The 13,966-nt window shown below is 42.4% G+C and overlaps 1 protein-coding gene across 2 annotated transcripts in view; it reads left to right on the plus strand.

Annotated features, from left to right (window-relative positions):
* DYNC2H1 (dynein cytoplasmic 2 heavy chain 1) overlaps positions 1-13,966 on the plus strand; it is a 508,393-nt gene that overhangs the window by 74,697 nt on the left and 419,730 nt on the right. For both annotated transcript variants that reach the window (XM_068266870.1, XM_068266871.1), the window contains exons 14-18: positions 69-230; positions 2,291-2,389; positions 7,303-7,442; positions 7,522-7,750; positions 12,616-12,743. In XM_068266870.1, the coding sequence (XP_068122971.1) occupies positions 69-230; positions 2,291-2,389; positions 7,303-7,442; positions 7,522-7,750; positions 12,616-12,743 (758 nt within the window). The remainder of the gene's footprint in view (positions 1-68; positions 231-2,290; positions 2,390-7,302; positions 7,443-7,521; positions 7,751-12,615; positions 12,744-13,966) is intronic.

Raw genomic sequence — 13,966 nt, forward strand, 5'->3', positions numbered from 1 at the left:
TATGTTTTTTTAAACTGGCTTATTTTTGAAACTAAAGTGGTTTTCTGAATGCTCATGTCTCTTGGTAGAATTCTGGAACAAATGCCGTTGATAAGGATCAGAAGGCACAGATCACATGGGATAACCCCAAAGCCCTGCAGAGTTACATTGAGAAGTTGCAGGGTGCAGCCGAGCAGCTCTCTATTGAGAACCGGAAACTGCGGAAGAAACACATAGACTTCAGCGAGAAGGTACTTTGCTTGCGGCGACCGTCTGCACACTGAGCTCTTCACTGAGTGCCACTGTACTGTCCTTAAAGAAGAACTCCAGGATATTTTAAATAAGGATCATTCACTGCAATTAATTTTTAACTACTGTTCTCCTTTGTTTAAAATGTGTGAAAAGATTGCTTTTTTGGAGGTGGGGGGGGGGGGGGGGGGGGGGGGGGGTAATGGGGAGGAGGAGTGTTAACATTGTCCTTCATCCTGTATTGCAGATATTTTGTTTCAGTTTCTCCAGGCTTATTCATATAATTGGGATGATCGGTCAGCACACCAGCTTCTCAATGACCATAGTTTATTTCCAGATCACATGTCAACACAAAGTTAACAATTGTTTCGGGGCCACTCAGGGTCCCCTTCCTCAGAACAGTGCAGACACTGTTGAGGAAGGGGACCCTGAGTGGCCCCGAAACAATTGTTAACTTTGTGTTGACATGTGATCTGGAAATAAACTATGCTCATTGAGAAGCTGGTGTGCTGACCGATCATCTCTACTACTTTGAATACGTTGGGGTGTTGCTTAGCGCCCAAGGTCATGCACCCGGAGGATTACAAGGATAAGTGTGCCGCTCTGTACCTTTCTACCAAATTATTCATATAATTGAGCCTGACCAGTGGCTGGAGTGTTCAGATGTGCAGCTTATAAAGTGATGGATACATTTGTTAGGCGTTCATATTGTAATTCCTGGTGGGTACCTATTCCAAGGGAGGTTCTCTTTTAAGTTCTGTTCTTGTACAGTATTCAGATATTATCTTTCAGGCACAGATGCTAAAAAAGTGAACCTTAAAAATAAACCAATGAGATAAACATTTGTATCGATCCTCCTACTCCTTGAGGCAGGGAACACACTTAACTGTTTTCGTACGCGTTTTCTGCACAGAAAAACTGAGAACTCATGTTAATCAATGGGCTAGTACACACTTAATATTTTGTTCGCACGCAGAAAAAAAACTGACATTCTGCATGATGACTCATTTTGTCAGTTTTTTGTATCAATTACATCAGCTGCTATGAAAAAACGTGCGTGTTTTCCTGCATAGAGACACACTTGGTGTGCAGAAAAAGTATGCAGGAAAACGCGCGCAGAAAACTGAAAGACAAGTGTGTTCCCTGCCTGAAATGACTTTTTTTTTCTTTTAAGATATCTTACATTTTTATTTTATGTTTAAAACTTACAAAAGTAGATTTATTGTTTTGACTCTGCTCAATTACACAGCCTTTTCGGGTCACAGAGAGCTAAGTTTTTGAACTATTGAAGGTTTTTTTTTTTCTTTTTAAATCTATTCCCTGCAATAAAGCTAGCCAGACATCTAGGATGATGGGCAGATTCAACCAAGAGACAAATCTCTCTCTAATCGAATCTAATAAGAGAGAGATCTGTCGGCTGCCCGTACGCTGCAGGCTGATTTCCAATCAATTTTATGTTGAAATTGTTCCGGAATCGGCCTTGTGACAACGCATCTGACCGCTTCGCCGCCCCGATGCGTTCCCCATAATGTTAATTTTTTTTCAGAGAGTGTCTTTATAATTAAATAAAGGTTATGCTGAGAATCGCCCTTGAAGAGATGGACTCATCTGAAACCTGTCGGTAATGCCAGATTTCTACTATTCTGCTGTAAGTGACGGCAGTATAGGAAAAAAGAAATATATGGTTCATTTTACTCAGGAAGAAACTTGCTTCTCATTTGTATGTGTTTACATGTATTTCAAATTTTAGCATTTTCGTGATAGTGGTCGTTTAAGGTCCACTTTAAGCCTGTAAAACATGCTCCATAACTATGGCCTGGAACAAACATTGCTGACCATTTGGTGTGATAGATCCACAGACAAGCTGCCAAACATCCTGTTTTTGCTCTATGTTTTCTATGGACAGGGTAAGGTGAACGATAATTGGTTGAATTATTCAAGAGAAAGAACAATTAAAGCAACCATTCATCACTCACTCAATCAAACTCGCAAAACTACTAAAATGATCTGTATTAATGAATAAACCTTCATTTGTGTACTGTATTTCTTGCTTTTTCTACAGGTTATTGCATTAATGAATATTGATTTACTCCGTCAACAACAGAAATGGAAAGATGGTTTGGTGGAAATGCGCACCGTTTTCTCCAATCTTGAATATCAGGTGAGGGGCTCATTCCCTGTTTGTATGAAAAATCAAGACATGTAAGTCATGAAACATATTTGATGGGTAACTCATAATCATTAAAGAAAATCTGTAATGAAAAAAACCTCCCCTGGGGGTACTCACCTCGGGTTGATCCGGATCCTATTGTGGCTTCCCCTGTCCTCCTCGGTCCCACGGCGGCGTCGACGAAATCCTCCCGGAGCAGCGATGTAAATATTTACCTCTTGGCTCCAGCATAGGCTCAGTATCCGCTCTTTGCACGGAGATAGGCGAAAATAGCCGATCTCCGTAGGGCAACTCTACTGCGCATGCGCAAATCGCCTGCGCAGTTTAGTGGACGGAGATCGGCTATTTTCGCCTATTTCTGTAGGAAGAGCTAAAACAGCGCCCCCGCTGGAGCCAGAAAAGGTAAATATTGCACAGCCCGACAATTGTCGCCTGTGCGTTCCGTGGGCTGCAGCGAGACCGCTGTGGGACATAGGAGGATGGAGGAAGCCTCAATAGGGTCCAGAGGCTTCCCCCTACTGAGGTGAGTACCCCCCAGGGGAACTTTGTTCAGTACAGGTTTTCTTTAAAGGACAGTTAACTATCAAAGTTAACTAAAATTCTAAATGCCACATATATTTCCAGTAATTACTAGCAAATAGCAATTCAAAGGCTTTTTTCCATCTATTCATTTTTTGTGTGAGAAAAAATTACATTTACAGAGAACAGTTTTTACTGTGGCCATTTCTATGGATGACGGTGTCCAGCACATCCAGCATATAGAGATAGTCCTCACTGGCTATAGTCCTGTGACTGGAATCTCTTCAGAATGATAGAAAGCAGAAAGATAGCAGACTTTTACAAAGTCTGTTTAACTTTTTTTTTTAACATACTCTTACAAATTGGAAGGAAAAAAAAACCAACGTCCCCTTGCCAAGACATTTTACCCCGTTTATACCCCATGCAGACTGGCCTTTTCCAGGATGAGTGAGTTTGTGAGCTTAGGCCTTTGTTTTGCTTGAAGAATACTAGCCAGCATGATTCCTTACATTGGGGCCCATATGCAATTAACGTTTTCTCCTGAGTTTTCTCCTGGGAGATAACTTTTCATTTTCTATTTAGAATAACTTTTCACCACTTTGCAAATGAGTACCAAAAAGTAGGTGGAAATGTACTATCAAAACTATTGTAAGTATTTTCTTGCTTGCTGGTAAAAGGCATTTTATTGACAAGGTGTGAGAATATCACCTAGGAGAAAACTCAAGAGAAAAATGTTATTGCATATGGGCATCGGTGTTCAATGCAAGAGGGGTTGTAAATCCTCTCCTTTCCCATCCACCCTTTGCAAAGCACCCTTGTGTGATGTCAACAGCAAGGGCTCAATTTCCACCTCCAGTGCCCAGAAGGAGAAAGGGGTCATTTTATGGGGTGAACTTTTAGTGGCATCCAGAGGCATAGCTATAGGTGGGCAAGGGGGGACACATGTCCCCGGGCGCAGCACTGTAAGGTGGCGCAGAGCATGGCCACCGCACCCCCAAGTGAGTTAGAGGCTGCTCACTGACTGCTCGAAGTGCCCCTGCTTCTCTCCCTCCCTCTGCAGAAGTGTTAACATCAGCAGAACAGGGGGGGGGGGGGCACATCTGGCTATCTAAAGGGCGGGGGCACATCTGGCTAACTAAATGTGGGGTAGGGGGGCACATCTTGCTATCTAAACAGAATTTGTACATTTGGCTCCACCCATGACCATGACCACATTCTGATGCAGGGCCATGCCCACTTTGTCCAGAGGAAGGCGCAAAAACTGTCTTTGTCCCCGGGCACTGAAAAGCCTAGCTACACCTCTGGTGGCATCAGGAAGCAACCTACATATTCTTTCCCTCCCAGGGTAATAGGCTGCCTCAATAGGGAATTATTGTCAAGACTTTCCATTGTCTTAGCTCAATGAATCAATAGGAATCCCCACTGGGAGATTTAAAGATGGTTTGCCAGGGCTCCAATTCACCTCTGTAGCATCAGCAGAGCGTTGGCATGGATGGATGACGGGATTTAGATATAATTTATCAAAGACTTTTGAGATTTAGGGCTTGATTCAAAAAGACAAATAGCATGCCTTATCAAAGTTAGCACACCTTATCAAAGTTAACACTCCTTATCAGAGTAGCCTAGCGAGCACTACGAACCCGCAGGGGCCCAGGGCGGGACAAGTGGATCTCTTGTCATTGCCAATTAGCAGGCATAAGTTCGCTATGCTACCCTGACAAGGCATGTTAACATTGATAAGGCGTGTTATTTGTGTTAGTGAATCAAGCCCTTGAGTGACGAGGACAGCTTCTGAAACTGGTATTAAAATGAGGATCAAAGTACAGGGTGTTTTGTTGTTTTAAGTGATACCATGTGATGGTAGGTTTGTGTTTTTTTGTTATTGTTTTCCCCCACTTTATTTTTAAATAATTTACTGTAAAAACGTTTGAACAATCTAACACTTTCCTTGACAGAAAATAGGTAATCTTGGGTGCTTAAAGAGAGCCCGAGGTGGGTTCTAAGAATCCTAATAGCAGACAGAGGCTGGCTGTGCATATAATCACCAGCCTCTGTTGCTATATATCCCTCCCCGCTGATTTGAGGGAAGGGACGAGGGCGGGGACCGGAGCTATGGAGGAGGTGGGGTAGCGGCAGAGATTGATGGGCAATCGTAAACACCCGGCTGGTGACACACTGCATGTCGACAGCGCGGCTGTGATTTATGGGGGGCAGAGCAGAGCGCAGGGGGGCCCTGGAGGGATGATATATAGCAACAGAGGCTGGTGATTATATGCACAGCCAGCCTCTGTCTGCTATTAGGATTCCTAGAACCCACCTCGGGTTCTCTTTAAACAAGACAAAGAAAGTTGTAAAAAAAAATCCCAAACAAACAGGAGAAAAGGAACAAGCAAGAAATAGGAAGGGAAAAGGAGAAAGGAAGTAGAAGGAAAAAAGTGAAAAGAACATGAGGGAGAAGGATAGGAGGGGAGAAGGATAGGTAAAAGGAGAGTGGGAGATGGAGACTATGGGAATATAATTGGAGGAGATGAGAAAAGGAGAAGGGTAGGTTTGAAGAAAGGACAGCAGGGAAGGAAAGAAAAAGGAGGCAGGATAGCACAAAAATGAACAAAGAAGGAGGAAGGAATGGAGAGCAGAAAAGGGAAAGCAATGACAAAGCAGGTGAGAGAAAATGTGAGCTCTCCCTCATACTATAGCTCCTACTTTCTCCAGACCATTAGAGGTAGATATATGCCACTTGTCATTGATGTTGGACAATAGTGCTTTGCAAGGAGGAAGGATGATTATCTACCTCCCTCTTGCAGTGTACCTCCCAGTTTCAAGAAGGATGTAGACTGGTATTGTCCAGGTGGTGGAGTCCCACACTCACTTGTGCAACTCTGCAAGGATATACTAGCTTGTATGTGAAATATCCTATTGCTTGGACAAGATTTTAGAGGGAGTAGAGGATAGGATAGGTCTGGTGTGCTGTGGTCCATGGGGTCGGAAAGAGTCAGACTTGCCTTATTAGTGAATGAACAACAACAGTGTGAGATAAAGGGTTAAAGGGTCGTGGGAGGTGATCTCTATCACTATCTTGGAGCTATTCTTCGGGGCGAGTCAGGTGATTTGGGGTCTTCGGGCGGCTTCGAGGGAGAAGGCGGTGCAGGTATGGTAACTATAACTTTCTTTTACAGGAAGAGCCTGCTGGCTTTTAACAGGAAGACTGGAGATCCGCTTTAAATGCACCCAGCTTGCTATAATGCCCCTTTAAAGTGAACCAGAGACGAAAACTAAAAAAAAAAATTATACATACCTGGGGCTTCCTCCAGCCCCATCCGCCTGGATCGCTCCCACGCTGCCTCCTCCGATGTCTGCAGCTATGAGAACCGGCCCCATCACTGACTTCTTCGGAGCCAGCCTGCTCAGGAGAGGTGCGGCTTCTGGAGAGATACGCAAACAGCGCACTTCTCTTACGCTAGACTGGCTCCGACTGACGGCAGTGCGGGGACCCGGTTCTCGTTGCTGCAGACATCGGAGGACGGCGGCATGGGAGCGATCCACTGGTTGCGTAGTACGGATAAGTACTAGAACATTAGTAGCAAAGAAAATTTTTTTTCTCATATTTTTATTTTCAGTTATATAGTTTTTTTTTTTCTTATAACATTGCATCAATCTCTTATATTTGCAGTTTACACACTACTCAGCAATCTGAATAATTTTACAGAGCAGGCCAGTGATCTTTTGAACTGTTCTCTGCAGGAAAAAAAAACCAATGCAATGCCAGACACTTGATATAACAAGCTTCAGAAGGCAGAGCTCTCTGCGGCATTGAAAGTCGTGGAGCTAAATGGCTTTTTTGCGTAGAGAACAACTGGAGTTTCTTAACTCTTCCTGTACTGGAAACAATATTAGACTTATGTCTCTGCTCCTAATGTTTTATTTCTTAGCTGTACTACACATACAAATCATTATATCATAATTTTTTTTGCTTCAGTGTCTCTTTAAAACAGAAGGTATTTGCGATTATTTAGGTTGGAGTGAGCATATGAGGTCTTCCACAATGTATCACTGCTGAATATGCAAATTATGCAAATCATCCTTTGTTGTCCATGTAAGCTAACCAAACCTCCAGAACCACAGGAATGTACAATTAACAAGCTGACACATGATTGCATTCCAGCGGCTCTGGAGGTGTGGCTAGCTTACAGGGACAACAAAAAATGATTTGCATATTCAGCAGTGATGGATCGTGGGAGACATCAAATGCTTACGCCAACCGGAAAAATCACAAATACCTTCTATTTTAAGAAGGGATTTTTTTTTTAATACATATGTTCGTGTGCTCTCATGCATGAAGTTGCTTATGGTTGTATTTTCTCTCGTCCGTCTTGTTCTGTTTTTAGGGGATGCGCTCTAGTGACATGAAGGCCTGGCGCCAGCACTGGGACCATCAGCTGTACAAGGCTCTCGAGCATCAGTATCAGTTGGGCCTAGAGGCACTTAACGAAAATCTCCCAGAAATTACCATCGATCTAACCTTTAAGTAAGAAGCATTTTGTGTTCGGAATAGATGCAGGGCAGCAGGCATAGCTCCTTGTTTACTGATCGCTGCTCTGTTGCAGGCAGGGAAGATTACAGTTTAAACCTCCGTATGAAGAAATCCGTGCCAAGTATTACCGAGATATGAAGAGGTTCATTTCTATTCCGCACAAGTTCCGGGGCCTGAGCGAGCCCAGCGAAGAGCCAATCTTCACCGTGATGCCTGACAGGAATGCAAACGGCCTCATCACCGTCTTCAGCAAGGCTGAGGATTTGTTCCGAAGGTTATCTGCTGCCATGGATCGATTCAAGGTGCGCCCTGCATATCAATGGGCTTTGTCTGGTGTTTAAAGCACACCTGTCATGAAAGAAATATAGAAGCAGCCGCTACTGACCTTTTTCGAATAAAAATGGTAGTTTCTTTATTTGTTAGTGTGACCCTGAATGTCTGGCTATAAAGCTTTGTGAGACATTCAACTGGAATGGATATGTAGATCAGATGTTCTGACATGCCCTGTGGTGGCCACACACACACCAATTTTTTAGCTAACTAAATTTGGGTAATTTTCTAAGATCTTGCTTCATTTGCTGCCTCCCATTAGAGGGGAGATGAATGAATGGGAACGCTGTTCCCATCAGGGCTGTGGAGTCGGAGTCGTGGAGTCGGGCAATTTTGGGTGCCTGGAGTCGGAGTCGGGAAAAAATGCACCGACTCCGACTCCGACTCCTAATGAATTTGTAACTGTAATTAAAATAGAAAATATGATAAAATGTTCTATTTCTCAGATAATAGTCATTAAAAATAATGTATATATACAGTATATATACAGTAATAGCTGTGCTTAGTCCACAAAAATGAAATAAACCAATCAAAATGAGTTACTTGTGCTGCTTCAATAAAGCAGTCCCCGTATTTTTAAGGTCAGATATACATATCTGATTGTGACTGTATATATGATGTGTACACAGGAATCTCTTATATATACTAAATAACATCTATGCTGTAAAAATAAAGCCTGATGTGTAGCTGTGTCACTAATAGAGATGGTCAATGAGATGGAAAAAATTCTGCATTGATGCTGATTTATGCAAATGTATGCACTCTCTTTGCTGATGAAATCAAATAATTTGATATGTTGTTAAAATTTGGTTTGGTAACTACAAATTAAAGGGTAACTGAGACGGATGAAAAGTAAAGTTTTATACATACCTGGGGCTTCCTCCAGCCCCCTTCAGGCTAATCGGTCCCTCGCTGTCCTCCACCACCCGGATCTTCTGCTATGAGTCCTGGTAATTCAGCCAGTCAGCGCTGTCCGGCCGCATGCCGCTGCCACAGCCAGGAACATTCTGCACCTGCGCAATAGTGCTGCACAGGTGTGGTATGCTCCTGGCGGCGGAGTGTGTGCATGCGCACTACACCAGACTGGTTAAAGTACCTGGATTCATAGCAGAAGATCCAGGTGGTGGAGGAGGACAACGAAGGACTGATTATCCTGAAGGCGGCTGGAGGAAGCCCCAGGTATGTATAAAACTTTAATTTCATCTGTCTCAGGTTTACTTTGTTACACAGTAGTACTATACTCTACATATGCACTCCCCACAGAGCTGCAGGGAATCCACTGAGAATGCTGTGCACATTGAACACAGAGGTGTTGTCTGTTTACAATCTCCTTATTCCCCTGCAGAGTACCTGCACATCATTCTTACATGTACCCACACTTACATTGCCTAGGGCCTGATAGGTGTTCTTTGTTCCGGTTTGTACCTTTTACAAGTACTCTTACCAAGGACTAGTTTTAGTCTAAAGGGAATAAATATAGTAGTCTACATATCCTTCTTACTTCAGTTGTCTTGTAAAATTCCTAAGCGTTGGCAGTTAAGAGACGAATTTCATGTTACATACTTTTAATCAACAAAATTGTAATATGCAAATTAGAGGAGTCGGAGTCGAGGTGTCGGAGTCGGAGGAATCCTAAACTGAGGAGTCGGAGTCGGTGGATTTTTGGACCGACTCCACAGCCCTGGTTCCCATCCATTAATCTAAGTCCCTGTGATCGCCGGCATCGCCACGGTCATTGTCACTACTGAAGTAACACGTCCACGCATTACTTCCTGTTGTGTACTTATAGTACGCTAATAGGAAATAATGTGTAAAGACATCTTGTTGCCAAATAGTAAAATTACACATGCATACATTTATTTTAATCAAAGGACCCACACATTCATTTAAAGAGTAACTGTTAGGCAAAAAAAGCAAATTTATATCTCTATTATCCTGTGTTAAATAGCTTGGAAGGTAGCCAAAAAGGCAATACTGAAGTTAAAAATCTATCTTTTTTGAATAGCAATCGCCTTTTTCCCAAGCTTCTAAGGAGTACGCAGAACCGCAAAAGAGAAGTTGCAGAGCATGCTGGGAGGTTTTTTTTTCTCTACTCCCCTCCCTGTTCCTCCCCTTCATTTCCCTATCCCTCCCTAATTCTTTACTGCAGTCTTATTGGCTGCTACCTCTCTGGTTGAGGCATCCCCCCCCCCCCCCAGTAGAAACCGGTGCGGATGCCTCCTTACCCAAAAAATGCTAACACAGAGAGAGAGGGAGCGGGAGCAGAGTACATCTCCACACTTCCAGCGCCGCCACCGCAGTTTCCTCTGTCGCCGTGCATCTCTCTCTACTGCTCCTGATTCCTATCATGTGACTCGCCGGTAACTTTCCGGCGAGTCACATGTGAGAGACGCCAGCAGTAGAGAGAGAGATGTACGGCGACAGAGGAAACTGCAGTTGCGGCGCTGGAAGTGTGGAGATGCACTCTGCTCCTGCCCTCTCTCTCGGTGTGAAGGCACCCGCACCTGTTTCGGGGGGGGGGGGGGGGGAGGCATGAAGACATCCGCAGCTTAGTGGGAGTGTCTGAGGGCTGGGAGTTGGGAGGGATAATGCATACTAAATCAGGAGGAAGAGTGGAAGCAGGGTAAGGGAGGATATTACATCACGATTGGCTTCAGACAAGACAGTCAAAGATGGAACCTGTCAGAAACTGTCGGGAACATAAATCTCTGTATATACACTATATAAAAATTGACTGAAATCAAAACGTGGACAGTGTAATGCATATGTTATGTAAGTACAGCCAGTATTTATCTACTGATATGTATTTTTTTCTCTGAGACCCTATACCTAACAGCTCCTCTTTAAAATTAACACCTTACCTCCCACACTAGTCCATAATTACCCAAATAAAAATTTTGCTGTAAAAAAATAAATAACAATTAAAAAAATAAAAATTTTGCAGTCAAAAAAGGACACTAAGAAAATAAATACATACATAGTTACCTTAGGGACTGAACTTTATATGTATGTCAAGAGGATACTGTTAATTTTGAAAATATGGGCTTGTAAATAGTGATGGACGCAGAACTGAAAAAACTGCTCCTTTATTTCCAAACAAAATACTGGCGCCCTATATTGTATTGGGGAAATATTTTAAACATTGCAATAACGGACAAATGGGCAAATAAAATGTGTGGGTTTTAATTATGGTAGCATGTATTATTTCAAAACTATAATGGCCGAAATCAGAAATAATGAATTTTTTCCATTTTTTTCTTATTTTTCCCGTTGTAATGCATTTAGAATAAAATAATTCTTAGCAAAATGTACCACCCAAAGAAAGCCTAATTAGTGGCAGAAAAAAAAAAAGATATAGATCGTTTCATAGTGATAAGTAGTAATAAAGTTATAGGTGAATGAATGGAAGGAGCGCTGAAAGGTGAAAATTGCTGAGTCTGAATCTGAAGAAGGCTTATTAGCCAAAAACGTACTCCTTTTCTTTTAAGTTAGTAAATAAATAGTATCCTGATTCAAAACGTCTTTCTTTTACTGATGGCTAACACGGTACAATACTGCTACTAAAGCGATGGAAAGAGCTTGAAGGTGATGATCAGTTGAAACAGAACAAATAGGCACCGGGAAATTCTGGCACACAATGAGCCGCCATAGTGCTCAAAAGGTAATTTGGGCGCCAGCTAAAGATGGAGCCCAAATTACTTTAAAAACAGCATAATTTGGCCGCCAGCAAATAGCTGGCGGACGAATTACATCTTTACCCGGTGCCTATAGTGGCCTGGAGGGGAATAGTAATTAATGTTGCCGGGACTTAGGCATGAGCAGGGTTGAGATGGTTTTTGGCTTCACCCTGCACCCAAATTTCCCAGTGCCATTTGTATGCATGATAACGGGTGTGTGGATTTAGTGTGGTTATCTACTTAATTTTAACCAGTCTCCTTCACATATATCCCCTTACTATTCTAAGCTACACAGTTTTCCCTTAGGCCCACAATGTTAACCCTCGGCCTAGCACTTAACCTTGACATCTTCTGTAATAATAACCACTTTGTGCTATCACCTGCTTTCCAACCTTAATTTCTTCCTGATTACTGCTTATAACATCACCCTTCCTGGTGCCAACCTCCTCCTGATGTTCCACACCCCATGATATTTTTCTTTAGGCCTACCCATGACCTGATCATTCCCAACATCTAAAGCTAAGCTCCCTCTACACTTCCCCCAACCCTCCGAATCTTCACCTAACCCTAATATATGGCTATCAATGTCTTTCCTCCTTGCCCAGCCTAGCATCTATCTGTTCAGTGCTGGCTTTTCTGACAACGCTCAAAACCAGTAACCTTTCCATAGCCTTCCCTTATTTTTAATCTACTGTGAGCAACTGCTATTTTTTTTTTTTTTTTTTTTTAGAAAAGTAAAAAGTAAAAGAAAAGTAAAACATTTCATAAATATTGTACCATTAACACTCACCTTTAGCTGCTCTGGCGCACTGCTAAGTGTTTCGTAAAGCATCACTGGCTTCAGCCACACATTGGCCAATAATTGTTTAGCACTGCTTGGCATATGTTTATTGAAGAATCAAGGGCTTAGTAAAGGAACAACACCCAATACCATCGGTGTCCATCAAAAGACACGGCAGTACTAGATCATAAAGTCTTGACGTGCATCTCCATTTAGCACCAGTGCAGCTTAACAATACATTTTCGTCACAACTTTATCAAGTGGTGTGCTGCTATAATATGACCTGTAATTGTTCTTTCAAAACCACCCTTAGCGCCTCATGCTGCATCGAGCGCTGATTGGTGGCTTTCTCTACTGAACGATTCATATTTATTCATAGGATTGGGTATTAATTGGTCAAGTTGATGTGGACGCCCTAGTTGAACAAAATTTACGTGATGTTCAAGACTGGGAGAAAAATTTTAAAGCCCTCAAAGTGAAGGGAAAAGAAGCTGAACGTCTACCAAGGTACCGTATTTTTGCATTTACTTTTTTTCTGGCACAGATGCTGTTAATTTAACTTACATGGATAAGGTTATTTTATATCCATAATAGTCTCACAAGGTTTATATTGTTTTAATATTTATAACGCTGCTCCTTCTCTTTCAAAGTGCATCTACACTCATCTACATAAGACAAGACACAGAACATTTATATTTTGCTTTTCTCCTGGCGGATTCAAAGAGCTTGAGCTGCAGCCACTAGGCATGCTCAGTAGGCATTAGCAGTGTTAGAGAGTCTAGCGCAGTGACCTGCAAACTTGGCTCTCCAGCTGTTGAGGAACTGAAAGTCGCACAATGCATTTGCCTTTATGAATCATGACTGTGGCTGTCAGACTCCTGAAATGCATTGTGGGACTTGTAGTTCCATAACAGCTGGAGAGCCAAGTTTGCAGATCACTGGTCTAGCCCAAGGACTCCTTATTAAATAGGTGCTGGCTTACTGAACAGAAAGAGACAGTATTTTAACCCAGGTGGCCTGTGTCAGAGGCAGAGCCTTTTCTGATTACTGCAGTTGTGGTGGAGGAGTTGCAATGCCTCCTACTCTGTGCAGCCAATTACTACTTGAAGATGGGCGTTACTGGGCAGTGTCCACTTTAAAAATTATTATTTTGAAAATTAAAATTGATCAGACAACTGGTGAAGCATTGGTGTGTCATAATAATGTGTTTTAAATGAGGTCCGAATATACTGTTTTCATACTACTAACACTTTAAAGGAGAACTATTATGGTAAATGTTAACATTTTACATTCATGAATATACAACGTTTTTCCCAGAGTGAAATGCACTATAAATTACTTTTTTTTCTTCCTATGTTGCTTTCACTTAGGCCCCGGTCACACCTAAGCGAGAATCGCGCAATTATCGCTAATTGCAAACGCGTTACCTGCAGCGTTTTTTGCCGATTCTGGAGCGATCACGATTAGCATGTATAGAACTGCAAATCGCGATCACTCCCAAAATACTAATTTGTCCAGTGTTTTTTTTCCGCGTTAAATAGTGGAAAAATCACTCGCGGAAACGCTAAAGCAAATCGCTAGCATTTAGCGATTTTAGATGTGAACGGGGCCTAAAAGTTGGTAGTGAAAATCTGACAGATCTGAAAGGTTTTGGACTAGTCCATCTACTCATGGGGGGTTCTCAGATATTTCATTATTCACATAAGCAATTACTAAATGACAGTTGTTCA

Source organism: Hyperolius riggenbachi, chromosome 2 (genome assembly GCF_040937935.1).
Source record: "Hyperolius riggenbachi isolate aHypRig1 chromosome 2, aHypRig1.pri, whole genome shotgun sequence".
Lineage (NCBI taxonomy): Eukaryota > Metazoa > Chordata > Amphibia > Anura > Hyperoliidae > Hyperolius > Hyperolius riggenbachi.